The 18306-nt window shown below is 43.9% G+C and overlaps 1 protein-coding gene across 1 annotated transcript in view; it reads left to right on the top strand.

Annotated features, from left to right (window-relative positions):
- Positions 1–8638: 8638 nt before the first annotated feature.
- The window catches only part of ccm2 (CCM2 scaffold protein), a 75202-nt gene continuing 65534 nt past the window's right edge, over positions 8639–18306 (top strand). The window contains exon 1 of the mRNA XM_065008553.1: positions 8639–9013. Coding sequence (XP_064864625.1) covers positions 8984–9013 — 30 coding nt within the window. The 5' untranslated portion in view covers positions 8639–8983. The remainder of the gene's footprint in view (positions 9014–18306) is intronic.

Below are 18306 nucleotides of genomic sequence, written 5' to 3'. Positions count from 1 at the left end.
CCACCTTCGGTGGTAGCTAGTAGACCAGGCGACGACGACCGCCGAGCACCGCCCAGAACAGGGAGAGGAGCCACCTTCGGTGGGAGCTAGTAGACCAGGCGATGACGACCCCCGAGCACCGCCCGAACAGGGAGATGAGACACTTTCGGTGGAAGCTAGTAGACCAGGCGATGACGACCGCCGAGCACCGCCCGAACAGGTAGAGGAGCCACCTTTCGGTGGGAGCTAGTAGACCAGGCGACGACGACCGCCGAGCACCGCTCAGAACAGGGAGAGGAGCCACCTTCGGTGGGAGCTAGTAGACCAGGTGACCACGACCGCCCAGCACCGCCCGAACAGGGAGAGGAGCCACCTTCGGTGGGAGCTAGTAGACCAGGCGAAGACGACCGCCGAGCACCGCCCAGAACAGGGAGAGGAGCCACCTTCGGTGGGAGCTAGTAGACCAGGCGACGATGACCGCCGAGCACCGCTCAGAACAGGGAGAGGAGCCACCTTCGGTGGGAGCTAGTAGACCAGGTGACCACGACCGCCCAGCACCGCCCGAACAGGGACTTGGAGCCACCTTCGGTGGGAGCTAGTAGACTAGGCGAAGACGACCGCCGAGCACCGCCCCGAACAGGGAGAGGAGCCACATTCGGTGGGAGCTAGTAGACCAGGCGAAGACGACCGCCGAGCACCGCCCCGAAGAGGGAGAGGAGCCACATTCGGTGGGAGCTAGTAGACCAGGCGACGGCGACCGCCGAGCACCGCCCGAACAGGGAGAGGAGCCACCTTCGGTGGGAGCTAATAGACCAGGCAACGACGACCGCCGAGCACCGCCCGAACAGGGAGAGGAGCCACCTTCGGTGGGAGCTAGTCGACCAGGCGACTACGACCGCCGAGCACCGCTCAGAACAGGGAGAGGAGCCACCTTCGGTGGGAGCTAGTAGACTAGGCGAAGACGACCGCCGAGCACCGCACCAAACAGGGAGAGGACCCACCTTCGGTGGGAGCTAGTAGACCAGGCGATGACGACCGCCGAGCACCGCCTGAACAGGGAGTTGGAGCCACCTTCGGTGGTAGCTAGTAGACTAGGCGAAGACGACCGCCGAGCACCGCACCAAACAGGGAGAGGACCCACACCTTCGGTGGGAGCTAGTAGACCAGGCGATGACGACCGCCGAGCACCGCCCGAACAGGGAGAGGAGCCACCTTTCGGTGGGAGCTAGTAGACCAGGCGACGACGACCGCAGAAAACCGCCCGAACAGGGAGCGGAGCCACCTTTCGGTGGGAGCTAGTAGACCAGGCGACGACGACCGCCGAGCACCGCCCAGAACAGGGAGAGGAGCCACCTTCGGTGGGAGCTAGTAGACCAGGCGACGACGACCGCCGAGCACCGCTCAGAACAGGGAGAGGAGCCACCTTCGGTGGGAGCTAGTAGACCAGGCGATGACGACCGCCGAGCACCGCCCGAACAGGGAGAGGAGACACTTTCGGTGGGAGCTAGTAGACCAGGCGATGACGACCGCCGAGCACCGCCCGAACAGGGAGAGGAGCCACCTTTCGGTGGGAGCTAGTAGACCAGGCGACGACGACCGCAGAAAACCGCCCGAACAGGGAGAGGACCCACCTTCGGTGGGAGCTAGTAGACCAGGCGATGACGACCGCCGAGCACCGCCTGAACAGGGAGTTGGAGCCACCTTCGGTGGGAGCTAGTAGACCAGGTGACCACGACCGCCCAGCACCGCCCGAACAGGGACTTGGAGCCACCTTCGGTGGGAGCTAGTAGACTAGGCGAAGACGACCGCCGAGCACCGCCCCGAACAGGGAGAGGAGCCACATTCGGTGGGAGCTAGTAGACCAGGCGAAGACGACCGCCGAGCACCGCCCCGAACAGGGAGAGGAGCCACATTCGGTGGGAGCTAGTAGACCAGGCGACGGCGACCGCCGAGCACCGCCCGAACAGGGAGAGGAGCCACCTTCGGTGGGAGCTAGTCGACCAGGCGACTACGACCGCCGAGCACCGCTCAGAACAGGGAGAGGAGCCACCTTCGGTGGGAGCTAGTAGACTAGGCGAAGACGACCGCCGAGCACCGCACCAAACAGGGAGAGGACCCACCTTCGGTGGGAGCTGGTAGACCAGGCGATGACGACCGCCGAGCACCGCCTGAACAGGGAGTTGGAGCCACCTTCGGTGGTAGCTAGTAGACCAGGCGACGACGACCGCCGAGCACCGCCCAGAACAGGGAGAGGAGCCACCTTCGGTGGGAGCTAGTAGACCAGGCGAAGACGACCGCCGAGCACCGCCCGAACAGGGAGAGGAGCCACCTTTCGGTGGGAGCTAGTAGACCAGGCGACGACGACCGCCGAGCACCGCTCAGAACAGGGAGAGGAGCCACCTTCGGTGGGAGCTAGTAGACCAGGTGACCACGACCGCCCAGCACCGCCCGAACAGGGAGAGGAGCCACCTTCGGTGGGAGCTAGTAGACCAGGCGAAGACGACCGCCGAGCACCGCCCCGAACAGTGAGAGGAGCCACCTTCGGTGGGAGCTAGTAGACCAGGCGACGACGACCGCCGAGCACCGCTCAGAACAGGGAGAGGAGCCACCTTCGGTGGGAGCTAGTAGACCAGGCGACCACGACCGCCGAGCACCGCCCAAACAGGGAGAGGAGCCACCTTCGGTGGGAGCTAGTAGACCAGGCGACGATGACCGCCGAGCACCGCTCAGAACAGGGAGAGGAGCCACCTTCGGTGGGAGCTAGTAGACTAGGCGAAGACGACCGCCGAGCACCGCACCAAACAGGGAGAGGACCCACCTTCGGTGGGAGCTAGTAGACCAGGCGATGACGACCGCCGAGCACCGCCTGAACAGGGAGTTGGAGCCACCTTCGGTGGTAGCTAGTAGACCAGGCGACGACGACCGCCGAGCACCGCCCAGAACAGGGAGAGGAGCCACCTTCGGTGGGAGCTAGTAGACCAGGCGATGACGACCCCCGAGCACCGCCCGAACAGGGAGAGGAGACACTTTCGGTGGGAGCTAGTAGACCAGGCGACGACGACCGCCGAGCACCGCTCAGAACAGGGAGAGGAGCCACCTTCGGTGGGAGCTAGTAGACCAGGTGACCACGACCGCCCAGCACCGCCCGAACAGGGAGAGGAGCCACCTTCGGTGGGAGCTAGTAGACCAGGCGAAGACGACCGCCGAGCACCGCCCCGAACAGGGAGAGGGGCCACCTTCGGTGGGAGCTAATAGACCAGGCGACGACGTTCGCCGAGCACCGCCCGAACAGAGAGAGGAGCCACCTTCGGTGGGAGCTAGTAGACCAGGCGACCACGACCGCCGAGCACCGCCCAGAACAGGGAGAGGAGCCACCTTCGGTGGGAGCTAGTAGACCAGGCGACGATGACCGCCGAGCACCGCTCAGAACAGGGAGAGGAGCCACCTTCGGTGGGAGCTAGTAGACCAGGTGACCACGACCGCCCAGCACCGCCCGAACAGGGACTTGGAGCCACCTTCGGTGGGAGCTAGTAGACTAGGCGAAGACGACCGCCGAGCACCGCCCCGAACAGGGAGAGGAGCCACATTCGGTGGGAGCTAGTAGACCAGGCGAAGACGACCGCCGAGCACCGCCCCGAACAGGGAGAGGAGCCACATTCGGTGGGAGCTAGTAGACCAGGCGACGGCGACCGCCGAGCACCGCCCGAACAGGGAGAGGAGCCACCTTCGGTGGGAGCTAGTCGACCAGGCGACTACGACCGCCGAGCACCGCTCAGAACAGGGAGAGGAGCCACCTTCGGTGGGAGCTAGTAGACTAGGCGAAGACGACCGCCGAGCACCGCACCAAACAGGAGAGGACCCACCTTCGGTGGGAGCTGGTAGACCAGGCGATGACGACCGCCGAGCACCGCCTGAACAGGGAGTTGGAGCCACCTTCGGTGGTAGCTAGTAGACCAGGCGACGACGACCGCCGAGCACCGCCCAGAACAGGGAGAGGAGCCACCTTCGGTGGGAGCTAGTAGACCAGGCGATGACGACCCCCGAGCACCGCCCGAACAGGGAGAGGAGACACTTTCGGTGGGAGCTAGTAGACCAGGCGATGACGACCGCCGAGCACCGCCCGAACAGGGAGAGGAGCCACCTTTCGGTGGGAGCTAGTAGACCAGGCGACGACGACCGCCGAGCACCGCTCAGAACAGGGAGAGGAGCCACCTTCGGTGGGAGCTAGTAGACCAGGTGACCACGACCGCCCAGCACCGCCCGAACAGGGAGAGGAGCCACCTTCGGTGGGAGCTAGTAGACCAGGCGAAGACGACCGCCGAGCACCGCCCCGAACAGGGAGAGGGGCCACCTTCGGTGGGAGCTAATAGACCAGGCGACGACGTTCGCCGAGCACCGCCCGAACAGAGAGAGGAGCCACCTTCGGTGGGAGCTAGTAGACCAGGCGACCACGACCGCCGAGCACCGCCCAGAACAGGGAGAGGAGCCACCTTCGGTGGGAGCTAGTAGACCAGGCGACGATGACCGCCGAGCACCGCTCAGAACAGGGAGAGGAGCCACCTTCGGTGGGAGCTAGTAGACCAGGTGACCACGACCGCCCAGCACCGCCCGAACAGGGACTTGGAGCCACCTTCGGTGGGAGCTTGTAGACTAGGCGAAGACGACCGCCGAGCACCGCCCCGAACAGGGAGAGGAGCCACATTCGGTGGGAGCTAGTAGACCAGGCGAAGACGACCGCCGAGCACCGCCCCGAACAGGGAGAGGAGCCACATTCGGTGGGAGCTAGTAGACCAGGCGACGGCGACCGCCGAGCACCGCCCGAACAGGGAGAGGAGCCACCTTCGGTGGGAGCTAATAGACCAGGCAACGACGACCGCCGAGCACCGCCCGAACAGGGAGAGGAGCCACCTTCGGTGGGAGCTAGTCGACCAGGCGACTACGACCGCCGAGCACCGCTCAGAAGAGGGAGAGGAGCCACCTTCGGTGGGAGCTAGTAGACTAGGCGAAGACGACCGCCGAGCACCGCACCAAACAGGGAGAGGACCCACCTTCGGTGGGAGCTAGTAGACCAGGCGATGACGACCGCCGAGCACCGCCCGAACAGGGAGAGGAGCCACCTTTCGGTGGGAGCTAGTAGACCAGGCGACGACGACCGCAGAAAACCGCCCGAACAGGGAGCGGAGCCACCTTTCGGTGGGAGCTAGTAGACCAGGCGACGACGACCGCCGAGCACCGCCCAGAACAGGGAGAGGAGCCACCTTCGGTGGGAGCTAGTAGACCAGGCGACGACGACCGCCGAGCACCGCTCAGAACAGGGAGAGGAGCCACCTTCGGTGGGAGCTAGTAGACCAGGCGATGACGACCGCCGAGCACCGCCCGAACAGGGAGAGGAGACACTTTCGGTGGGAGCTAGTAGACCAGGCGATGACGACCGCCGAGCACCGCCCGAACAGGGAGAGGAGCCACCTTTCGGTGGGAGCTAGTAGACCAGGCGACGACGACCGCAGAAAACCGCCCGAACAGGGAGAGGAGCCACCTTTCGGTGGGAGCTAGTAGACCAGGCGACGACGACCGCCGAGCACCGCCCCGAACAGGGAGAAGAGCCACCTTCGGTGGGAGCTAATAGACCAGGCAACGACGACCGCCGAGCACCGCCCGAACAGGGAGAGGAGCCACCTTCGGTGGGAGCTAATAGACCAGGCGACGACGACCGCCGAGCACCGCCCAGAACAGTGAGAGGAGCCACCTTCGGTGGGAGCTAGTAGACCAGGCGACGACGACCGCCGAGCACCGCTCAGAACAGGGAGAGGAGCCACCTTCGGTGGGAGCTAGTAGACCAGGCGACCACGACCGCCGAGCACCGCCCAAACAGGGAGAGGAGCCACCTTCGGTGGGAGCTAGTAGACCAGGCGACGATGACCGCCGAGCACCGCTCAGAACAGGGAGAGGAGCCACCTTCGGTGGGAGCTAGTAGACCAGGCGAAGACGACCGCCGAGCATCGCTCAGAACAGGGAGAGGAGCCACCTTCGGTGGGAGCTAGTAGACCAGGCGACGACGACCGCGGAGCACCGCCCGAACAGGGAGGTGGAGCCACCTTCGGTGGGAGCTAGTAGACCAGGCGACGACGACCGCCGAGCACCGCCCGAACAGGGAGAGGAGCCAACTTCGGTGAGAGCTAGTAGACCAGGCGACGACGACCGCTGAGCACCGCCCAGAACAGGGAGAGGAGCCACCTTCGATGGGAGCTAGTAGACCAGGCGACCACGACCGCCGAGCACCGCCCAGAACAGGGAGAGGTGCTACCTTCGGTGGGAGCTAGTAGACCAGGCGACGACGACAGCCGAGCACCGCCCAGAACAGGGAGAGGAGTCAACTTCGGTGAGAGCTAGTAGACCAGGCGACGACGACCGCGGAGCACCGCCCGAACAGGGAGGTGGAGCCACCTTCGGTGGGAGCTAGTAGACCAGGCGACGACGACCGCCGAGCACCGCCCGAACAGGGAGAGGAGCCACCTTCGGTGGGAGCTAGTAGACCAGGCGCAGACGACCGCCGAGCATCGCTCAGAACAGGGAGAGGAGCCACCTTCGGTGGGAGCTAGTAGACCAGGCGACGACGACCGGCGAGCACCGCCCGAACAGGGAGGTGGAGCCACCTTCGGTGGGAGTTAGTAGACCAGGCGACGACGACCGCCGAGCACCGCCCGAACAGGGAGAGGAACCAACTTCGGTGAGAGCTAGTAGACCAGGCGACGACGACCGCGGAGCACCGCCCGAACAGGGAGGTGGAGCCACCTTCGGTGGGAGCTAGTAGACCAGGCGACGACGACCGCGGAGCACCGCCGGAACAGGGAGAGGAGCCACCTTCGGTGGGAGCTAGTAGACCAGGCGACCACGACCGCCGAGCACCGCCCAGAACAGGGAGAGGAGCCACCTTCGGTGGGAGCTAGTAGACCAGGCGACGACGACCGCCGAGCACCGCTCAGAACAGGGAGAGGAGCCACCTTCGGTGGGAACTAGTAGACCAGGCGACGACGACCGCCGAGCACCGCTCAGAACAGGGAGAGGAGCCACCTTCGGTGGGAGCTAGTAGACCAGGCGAAGACGACCGCCGAGCATCGCTCAGAACAGGGAGAGGAGCCACCTTCGGTGGGAGCTAGTAGACCAGGCGACGACGACCGCCGAGCACCGCCCGAACATGGAGAGGAGCCACCTTCGGTGGGAGCTAGTAGAGCAGGCGACGACGACCGCCGAGCACCGCCCGAACAGGGAGAGGAGCCACCTTCGGTGGGAGCTAGTAGACCAGGCGACGACGACCGCCGAGTACCGCTCAGAACAGGGAGAGGAGCCACCTTCGGTGGGAGCTAGTAGACCAGGCGACGACGACCGCCGAGCACCGCTCAGAACAGGGAGGGGAGCCACCTTCGGTGGGAGCTAGTAGACCAGGCGATGAAGTCCGCCGAGCACCGCCCGAACAGGGAGAGGAGCCACTTTCGGTGGGAGCTAGTAGAGCAGGCGATGACGACCTCCGAGCACTGCCCAGAACAAGGAGAGGAGCCAACTTCGGTGGGAGGTAGTAGACCAGGCGACGACGACCGCCGAGCACCGCCCGAACATGGAGAGGAGCCACCTTCGGTGGGAGCTAGTAGACCAGGCGAAGACGACCGCCGAGCACCGCCAGAACAAGGAGAGGAGCCACCTTCGGTGGGAGCTAGTAGACCAGACGAAGATGACCGCCGAGCACCGCCCGAACAGGGAGGTGGAGCCACCTTCTGTGGGAGCTAGTAGACCAGGCGATGATGACCTCCGAGCACCACCCAGAACAGGAAGAGGAGCCACCTTCGGTGGAAGTCGTGACAAACACAGCCAACTTGAAACAACTGTGAGATGTTTTGGACCAGCATCCCTGTGGAACGCTTTCAACACACTGCAGAGTTCATGTCCCAATGAATTGTGGCTGTTCTGAGAGCAAGAAAAATAGGGGTGCAGCTCAATATTAGGAAGGTGTTCATAATGTTTTGGACACTCAGTGTGATTTGGTCCACAGTGTTTTATGGTAGAAATAACCTGTAAAATGCCCAGGAAAGACGCCGATGTTTTGTCTATATCACTGTTTTGTTACATTGACATTCAGAGGTTGACTTTGAATGGGATGCAATCTAAGATGTTTAAACTCAGACAGCTTTTAGGGAAAGACCTTCTCTCGTTGCGTTAAACCACAGAAGAAGAGTAACCAGCGGTTAAACCACAGAAGAAGAATAACCAGTGGTTAAAGCTGCATCATGAGGACTACTCTGTCTGGGGTGGAAAGGTAGGTCTACTCTGTCTGGGGTGGAAAGGTAGGTCTACTCTGTCTGGGGTGGAAAGGTTGGTCTAACTTTTGAAAGGACCATACTCAGATTCCTTAAAATATCTTAGATTTAATTATTTGCAAACAGGGACAGTTTCATTGCAAACAAGACACAGTGATTTGGCATTGGATAAATATGATAAAATGAATGAATCCCATCCTCCCAGTCCGTGGGCCTTGTCAGTAGTATTTTTCTATTTTCCCTCTTGGTTTTAATTTTTGTATCACAAAATGTAAGGTGACTGATCACTTCCGCACAGTAGGTGGCAGCATGCACAAACAAATTGTGCTGAACACCATGACACCGAAGAAGAACACTCAAAATGGCGACACGGTAGAAAAGTTCATGCTGTTTTGTCTGTTTTGTATTCCCCTTATCTTTTCCATGTAGTTGTTTTAATAATAATACCAAGTCACTGCTATCTGACATAAGGAAATAAGTGTTGTTGTTTTTTTTTTTGACAACGCGAGAATTTAATGTTATCGAAGTTACAAACTGTTATCATTCCACACATTTTATGCTCACAGAAGGCCCACTAGCTATGCTATTTTGTTTTTATTTTTTACTTTGGGTGGAGATGTCAAAGATTATCAGTGTGTCTCTAAGAGAAATAAGAAATCTGTTGAAGTGAGCATGGAGAGGATCAACACATAGAAATGGAAGAGGATGTGAAGAAAGTGAAAAAGGTACGTGACTAACTTTATTAGCTAGTTAGTGGTAGTTAGTGTGGTAGAAACAGGCTTGGTTTCAGGGCGTCGTTTTTTCTCTCTCTTGTTTCGTGATTGTCATCATTATACTTTCGTAACTGACTAAAAAACATCACGTTATGTTGCTACAATTCTGGCCGATATTTCTCTAAATGCGCCTTGTGTCATTTCTACAAAATAGTAAATAAACGTCCTTTGCGCACCCGTCAGGGTGGTAACATTTAATGTCTTTCAGCTCACTAACTTAAGATCTCACACTTGGCCACAAAGTTAAGAAAATCTCAAGGATGTTGGTAACTTGCATTTTGAAAACATCATTCATGCTCATCCAAGCTGGACTCGGGGGTAGATGTAAATATACATGTGTCTTCCTCCATTTAGTATGTGTTACATTTAGTATGTGTTGTTACATTTAGTATGTGTTGTTACATTTAGTATGTGTTGTTACATTTAGTATGTGTTACATTTAGTATGTGTTGTTACATTTAGTATGTGTTGTTACGTTTAGTATGTGTTGTTACATTTAGTATGTGTTGTTACATTTAGTATGTGTTACATTTAGTATGTGTTATGTGTTGTTACATTTAGTATGTGTTACATTTAGTATGTGTTGTTACATTTAGTATGTGTTGTTACATTTAGTATGTGTTGTTACATTTAGTATGTGTTATGTGTTGTTACATTTAGTATGTGTTGTTACATTTAGTATGTGTTATGTGTTGTTACATTTAGTATGTGTTGTTACATTTAGTATGTGTTGTTACATTTAGTATGTGTTATGTGTTGTTACATTTTAGTTATTTGTATGTGTTACATTTAGTATGTGTTACATTTTATGTGTTGTTACATTTAGTATGTGTTGTTACATTTAGTATGTGTTGTTACATTTAGTATGTGTTATGTGTTGTTACATTTAGTATGTGTTGTTACATTTAGTATGTGTTACATTTAGTATGTGTTACATTTAGTATGTGTTGTTACATTTAGTATGTGTTGTTACATTTAGTATGTGTTGTTACATTTAGTATGTGTTATGTGTTGTTACATTTAGTATGTGTTGTTACATTTAGTTAGTATGTGTTGTTACATTTTATGTGTTATGTTGTTACATTTAGTATGTGTTGTTACATTTTTAGTATGTGTTGTTACATTTAGTATGTGTTGTTACATTTAGTATGTGTTGTTACATTTAGTATGTGTTGTTACATTTAGTATGTGTTGTTACATTTAGTATGTGTTGTTACATTTAGTATGTGTTGTTACATTTAGTATGTGTTACATTTAGTATGTGTTGTTACATTTAGTATGTGTTATGTGTTGTTACATTTAGTATGTGTTGTTACATTTAGTATGTGTTATGTGTTGTTACATTTAGTATGTGTTGTTACATTTAGTATGTGTTGTTACATTTAGTATGTGTTGTTACATTTAGTATGTGTTGTTACATTTAGTATGTGTTGTTACATTTAGTATGTGTTGTTACATTTAGTATGTGTTGTTACATTTAGTATGTGTTACATTTAGTATGTGTTGTTACATTTAGTATGTGTTGTTACATTTAGTATGTGTTACATTTAGTATGTGTTGTTACATTTAGTATGTGTTACATTTAGTATGTGTTGTTACATTTATGTGTTACATTTAGTATGTGTGTTGTTACATTTAGTATGTGTTGTTACATTTAGTATGTGTTGTTACATTTAGTATGTGTTGTTACATTTAGTATGTGTTGTTACATTTAGTATGTGTTACATTTAGTATGTTACATTTGTTGTTACATTTAGTATGTGTTGTTACATTTAGTATGTGTTGTTACATTTAGTATGTGTTGTTACATTTAGTATGTGTTGTTACATTTAGTATGTGTTGTTACATTTAGTATGTGTTACATTTAGTATGTGTTGTTACATTTAGTATGTGTTGTTACATTTAGTATGTGTTGTTACATTTAGTATGTGTTGTTACATTTAGTATGTGTTGTTACATTTAGTATGTGTTGTTACATTTAGTATGTGTTATGTGTTGTTACATTTAGTATGTGTTATGTGTTGTTACATTTAGTATGTGTTGTTACATTTAGTATGTGTTATGTGTTGTTACATTTAGTATGTGTTACATTTAGTATGTGTTGTTACATTTAGTATGTGTTGTTACATTTAGTATGTGTTACATTTAGTATGTGTTACATTTAGTATGTGTTATGTGTTGTTACATTTAGTATGTGTTGTTACATTTAGTATGTGGTGTTACATTTAGTATTGTTACATTTACATTTAGTATGTGTTACATTTAGTATGTTGTTACATTTGTTGTTACATTTAGTATGTGTTACATTTAGTATGTGTTGTTACATTTAGTATGTGTTGTTACATTTAGTATGTGTTGTTACATTTAGTATGTGTTGTTACATTTAGTATGTGTTGTTACATTTAGTATGTGTTGTTATTTAGTATTGTGTTGTTACATTTAGTATGTGTTACATTTAGTATGTGTTATGTGTTGTTACATTTAGTATGTGTTGTTACATTTAGTATGTGTTACATTTAGTATGTGTTGTTACATTTAGTATGTGTTATGTGTTGTTACATTTAGTATGTGTTACATTTAGTATGTGTTGTTACATTTAGTATGTGTTGTTACATTTAGTATGTGTTGTTACATTTAGTATGTGTTGTTACATTTAGTATGTTGTTACATTTATGTGTTGTTACATTTAGTATGTGTTACATTTAGTATGTTGTTACATTTAGTATGTTGTTACATTTAGTATGTTACATTTAGTATGTGTTGTTACATTTAGTATGTGTTACATTTAGTATGTGTTGTTACATTTAGTATGTTGTTACATTTAGTATGTGTTGTTACATTTAGTATGTGTTGTTACATTTTAGTATGTGTTACATTTAGTATGTGTTACATTTAGTATGTTGTTACATTTAGTATGTGTTGTTACATTTAGTATGTGTTGTTACATTTAGTATGTGTTGTTACATTTAGTATGTGTTACATTTAGTATGTGTTGTTACATTTTAGTATGTGTTGTTACATTTAGTATGTGTTATGTGTTGTTACATTTAGTATGTGTTACATTTAGTATGTGTTGTTACATTTAGTATGTGTTACATTTAGTATGTGTTGTTACATTTAGTATGTGTTACATTTAGTATGTTGTTACATTTTGTTACATTTAGTATGTGTTGTTACATTTAGTATGTGTTACATTTTATGTGTTGTTACATTTAGTATGTGTTACATTTAGTATGTGTTGTTACATTTAGTATGTGTTACATTTAGTATGTGTATGTGTTGTTACATTTAGTATGTGTTACATTTTATGTGTTGTTACATTTAGTATGTGTTGTTACATTTAGTATGTGTTGTTACATTTAGTATGTGTTGTTACATTTAGTATGTGTTGTTACATTTAGTATGTGTTGTTACATTTAGTTGTTACATTTAGTATGTGTTGTTACATTTAGTATGTGTTTGTTACATTTAGTATGTGTTACATTTAGTATGTGTTGTTACTTTTAGTATGTGTGTTACATTTAGTATTGTTACATTTAGTATGTGTTGTTACATTTAGTATGTGTTACATTTAGTATGTGTTACATTTTATGTGTTATGTGTTGTTACATTTAGTATGTGTTACATTTAGTATGTGTTGTTACATTTTATGTGTTACATTTATGTGTTGTTACATTTAGTATGTGTTACATTTACATTTAGTATGTGTTGTTACATTTAGTATGTGTTTACATTTAGTATGTGTTGTTACATTTAGTATGTGTTACATTTAGTATGTGTTGTTACATTTAGTAGTTATGTGTTGTTACATTTAGTATGTGTTGTTACATTTAGTATGTGTTGTTACATTTAGTATGTGTTGTTACATTTAGTATGTGTTGTTACATTTAGTATGTGTTGTTACATTTAGTATGTGTTGTTACATTTAGTATGTGTTACATTTAGTATGTGTTGTTACATTTAGTATGTGTTGTTACATTTAGTATGTGTTGTTACATTTAGTATGTTATGTGTTGTTACATTTAGTATGTGTTGTTACATTTAGTATGTGTTTACATTTAGTATGTGTTGTTACATTTAGTATGTGTTATGTGTTGTTACATTTAGTATGTGTTATGTGTTGTTACATTTAGTATGTGTTGTTACATTTAGTATGTGTTGTTACATTTAGTATGTGTTGTTACATTTAGTATGTGTTATGTGTTGTTACATTTAGTATGTGTTATGTGTTGTTACATTTAGTATGTGTTGTTACATTTAGTATGTGTTGTTACATTTAGTATGTGTTACATTTAGTATGTGTTGTTACATTTAGTATGTGGTGTTACATTTAGTATGTGTTACATTTAGTATGTGTTGTTACATTTAGTATGTGTTACATTTAGTATGTGTTACATTTAGTATGTGTTATGTGTTGTTACATTTAGTATGTGTTACATTTAGTATGTGTTGTTACATTTAGTATGTGTTGTTACATTTAGTATGTGTTGTTACATTTAGTATGTGTTGTTACATTTAGTATGTGTTGTTACATTTAGTATGTGTTGTTACATTTAGTATGTGTTGTTACATTTAGTATGTGTTATGTGTTGTTACATTTAGTATGTGTTATGTGTTGTTACATTTAGTATGTGTTGTTACATTTAGTATGTGTTATGTGTTGTTACATTTAGTATGTGTTGTTACATTTAGTATGTGGTGTTACATTTAGTATGTGTTGTTACATTTAGTATGTGTTATGTGTTGTTACATTTAGTATGTGTTACATTTAGTATGTGTTGTTACATTTAGTATGTGTTATGTGTTGTTACATTTAGTATGTGTTACATTTAGTATGTGTTGTTACATTTAGTATGTGTTGTTACATTTAGTATGTGTTGTTACATTTAGTATGTGTTGTTACATTTAGTATGTGTTGTTACATTTAGTATGTGTTACATTTAGTATGTGTTGTTACATTTAGTATGTGTTGTTACATTTAGTATGTTGTTACATTTGTATGTGTTGTTACATTTAGTATGTGTTGTTACATTTAGTATGTGTTACATTTTATGTGTTGTTACATTTATGTGTTGTTACATTTAGTATGTGTTGTTACATTTAGTATGTGTTGTTACATTTAGTATGTGTTGTTACATTTTAGTATGTGTTGTTACATTTAGTATGTGTTGTTACATTTAGTATGTGTTGTTACATTTAGTATGTGTTTACATTTAGTATGTGTTGTTACATTTAGTATGTGTTGTTACATTTAGTATGTGTTGTTACATTTAGTATGTTGTTACATTTAGTATGTGTTGTTACATTTAGTATGTGTTGTTACATTTAGTATGTGTTGTTACATTTAGTATGTGTTGTTACATTTAGTATGTGTTGTTACATTTAGTATGTGTTATGTGTTGTTACATTTAGTATGTGTTATGTGTTGTTACATTTAGTATGTGTTGTTACATTTAGTATGTGTTGTTACATTTTAGTTATGTGTTGTTACATTTAGTATGTGTTTTACATTTACATTTAGTATGTGTTGTTACATTTAGTATGTGTTGTTACATTTAGTATGTGTTGTTGTGTTGTTACATTTAGTATGTGTTATGTGTTGTTACATTTAGTATGTGTTACATTTAGTATGTGTTGTTACATTTAGTATGTGTTGTTACATTTAGTATGTGTTGTTACATTTAGTATGTGTTGTTACATTTAGTATGTGTTGTTACATTTAGTATGTGTTGTTACATTTAGTATGTGTTACATTTAGTATGTGTTGTTACATTTAGTATGTGTTGTTACATTTAGTATGTGTTGTTACATTTAGTATGTGTTGTTACATTTAGTATGTGTTACATTTAGTATGTGTTGTTACATTTAGTATGTGTTACATTTAGTATGTGTTACATTTAGTATGTGTTGTTACATTTAGTATGTGTTGTTACATTTAGTATGTGTTGTTACATTTAGTATGTGTTGTTACATTTAGTATGTGTTGTTACATTTAGTTTGTTATGTGTTGTTACATTTAGTATGTGTTACATTTAGTATGTTGTTACATTTAGTATGTGTTGTTACATTTAGTATGTGTTGTTACATTTAGTATGTGTTGTTACATTTAGTATGTGTTGTTACATTTAGTATGTGTTGTTACATTTAGTATGTGTTGTTACATTTGTGTTGTTACATTTAGTATGTGTTGTTACATTTAGTATGTGTTGTTACATTTAGTATGTGTTGTTACATTTAGTATGTGTTGTTACATTTAGTATGTGTTGTTACATTTTAGTATGTGTTGTTACATTTAGTATGTTGTTACATTTAGTATGTGTTGTTACATTTAGTATGTGTTGTTACATTTAGTATGTGTTGTTACATTTAGTATGTGTTGTTACATTTAGTATGTGTTACATTTAGTATTTACATTTAGTATGTGTTGTTACATTTAGTATTGTTACATTTAGTATGTGTTGTTACATTTAGTATGTGTTGTTACATTTAGTATGTGTTGTTACATTTAGTATGTGTTGTTACATTTAGTATGTGTTGTTACATTTAGTATGTGTTGTTACATTTAGTATGTGTTGTTACATTTAGTATGTGTTGTTACATTTAGTATGTGTTGTTACATTTAGTATGTTACATTTAGTATGTGTTGTTACATTTAGTATGTGTTGTTACATTTAGTATGTGTTATGTGTTGTTACATTTAGTATGTGTTGTTACATTTAGTATGTGTTGTTACATTTAGTATGTGTTGTTACATTTAGTATGTGTTATGTGTGTTACATTTAGTATGTGTTACATTTAGTATGTGTTACATTTAGTATGTTGTTACATTTAGTATGTGTTGTTACATTTAGTATGTGTTGTTACATTTAGTATGTTGTTACATTTAGTATGTGTTGTTACATTTAGTATGTGTTGTTACATTTAGTATGTGTTACATTTTATGTGTTACATTTAGTATGTGTTGTTACATTTAGTATGTGTTACATTTTATGTGTTGTTACATTTAGTATGTTGTTACATTTAGTATGTGTTGTTACATTTAGTATGTGTGTTACATTTGTTGTGTTACATTTAGTATGTGTTGTTACATTTAGTATGTGTTGTTACATTTAGTATGTGTTGTTACATTTAGTATGTGTTGTTACATTTAGTATGTGTTGTTACATTTAGTATGTGTTGTTACATTTTGTGTTACATTTAGTATGTGTTGTTACATTTAGTATGTGTTGTTACATTTAGTATGTGTTGTTACATTTAGTATGTGTTGTTACATTTAGTATGTGTTGTTACATTTTAGTATGTTGTTACATTTAGTATGTGTTACATTTAGTGTGTTGTTACATTTAGTATGTTGTTACATTTAGTATGTGTTGTTACATTTAGTATGTGTTGTTACATTTAGTATGTGTTGTTACATTTAGTATGTGTTGTTACATTTAGTAGTTGTTACATTTAGTATGTGTTGTTACATTTAGTATGTGTTGTTACATTTAGTATGTGTTGTACATTTAGTATGTGTTTAGTATGTGTTGTTACATTTAGTATGTGTTGTTACATTTAGTATGTGTTACATTTAGTATGTGTTGTTACATTTAGTATGTTGTTACATTTAGTATGTGTTGTTACATTTAGTATGTGTTGTTACATTTAGTATGTTGTTACATTTAGTATGTGTTACATTTAGTATGTGTTGTTACATTTAGTATGTTGTTACATTTAGTATGGTGTTACATTTAGTATGTGTTGTTACATTTTATGTGTTGTTACATTTAGTATGTGTTGTTACATTTAGTATGTGTTACATTTAGTATGTGTTGTTACATTTAGTATGTGTTATGTGTTGTTACATTTAGTATGTGTGTTACATTTAGTATGTGTTGTTACATTTATGTTGTTACATGTTGTTACATTTAGTATGTGTTGTTACATTTAGTATGTGTTGTTACATTTGTTGTTACATTTAGTATGTTGTTACATTTAGTATGTGTTGTTACATTTAGTATGTGTTGTTACATTTAGTATGTGTTGTTACATTTAGTATGTGTTACATTTAGTATGTGTTGTTACATTTAGTATGTGTTGTTACATTTAGTATGTGTTGTTACATTTAGTATGTGTTGTTACATTTAGTATGTGTTGTTACATTTAGTATGTGTTGTTACATTTAGTATGTGTTATGTGTTGTTACATTTAGTATGTGTTGTTACATTTAGTATGTGTTGTTACATTTAGTATGTGTTGTTACATTTAGTATGTGTTGTTACATTTAGTATGTGTTGTTACATTTAGTATGTGTTGTTACATTTAGTATGTGTTACATTTAGTGTGTTGTTACATTTAGTATGTGTTGTTACATTTTATGTGTTGTTACATTTTAGTATGTGTTGTTACATTTAGTATGTGTTACATTTAGTATGTGTTGTTACATTTTAGTATGTGTTGTTACATTTAGTATGTGTTGTTACATTTAGTATGTGTTGTTACATTTAGTATGTGTTGTTACATTTAGTATGTGTTATGTGTTGTTACATTTAGTATGTGTTTACATTTAGTATGTGTTATGTGTTGTTACATTTAGTATGTGTTGTTACATTTGTATGTGTTGTTACATTTACATTTATTTAGTATGTGTTGTTACATTTAGTATGTGTTGTTACATTTAGTATGTGTTGTTACATTTAGTATGTGTTGTTACATTTAGTATGTGTTGTTACATTTAGTATGTGTTGTTACATTTAGTATGTGTTGTTACATTTAGTATGTGTTGTTACATTTAGTATGTGTTGTTACATTTAGTATGTATTTGTATGTGTTGTTACATTTAGTATGTGTTGTTACATTTAGTATGTGTTGTTACATTTAGTATGTGTTGTTACATTATGTAGTTACATTTAGTATGTGTTTACATTTAGTATGTGTTGTTACATTTAGTATGTGGTGTTACATTTAGTATGTGTTGTTACATTTAGTATGTGTTATGTGTTGTTACATTTAGTATGTGTTACATTTAGTATGTGTTGTTACATTTAGTATGTGTTATGTGTTGTTACATTTAGTATGTTGTTACATTTAGTATGTGTTATGTGTTGTTACATTTAGTATGTGTTGTTACATTTAGTATGTGTTGTTACATTTAGTATGTGTTGTTACATTTAGTATGTGTTGTTACATTTAGTATGTGTTGTTACATTTAGTATGTGTTACATTTAGTATGTGTTGTTACATTTAGTATGTGTTACATTTAG

Source organism: Oncorhynchus nerka, linkage group LG24, assembly GCF_034236695.1.
Source record: "Oncorhynchus nerka isolate Pitt River linkage group LG24, Oner_Uvic_2.0, whole genome shotgun sequence".
In the NCBI taxonomy this organism is placed as follows: Eukaryota; Metazoa; Chordata; class Actinopteri; order Salmoniformes; family Salmonidae; genus Oncorhynchus; species Oncorhynchus nerka.
Note: the sequence above shows the minus strand (reverse complement) of the source record. Positions and strands in the feature narration are given on the sequence as shown.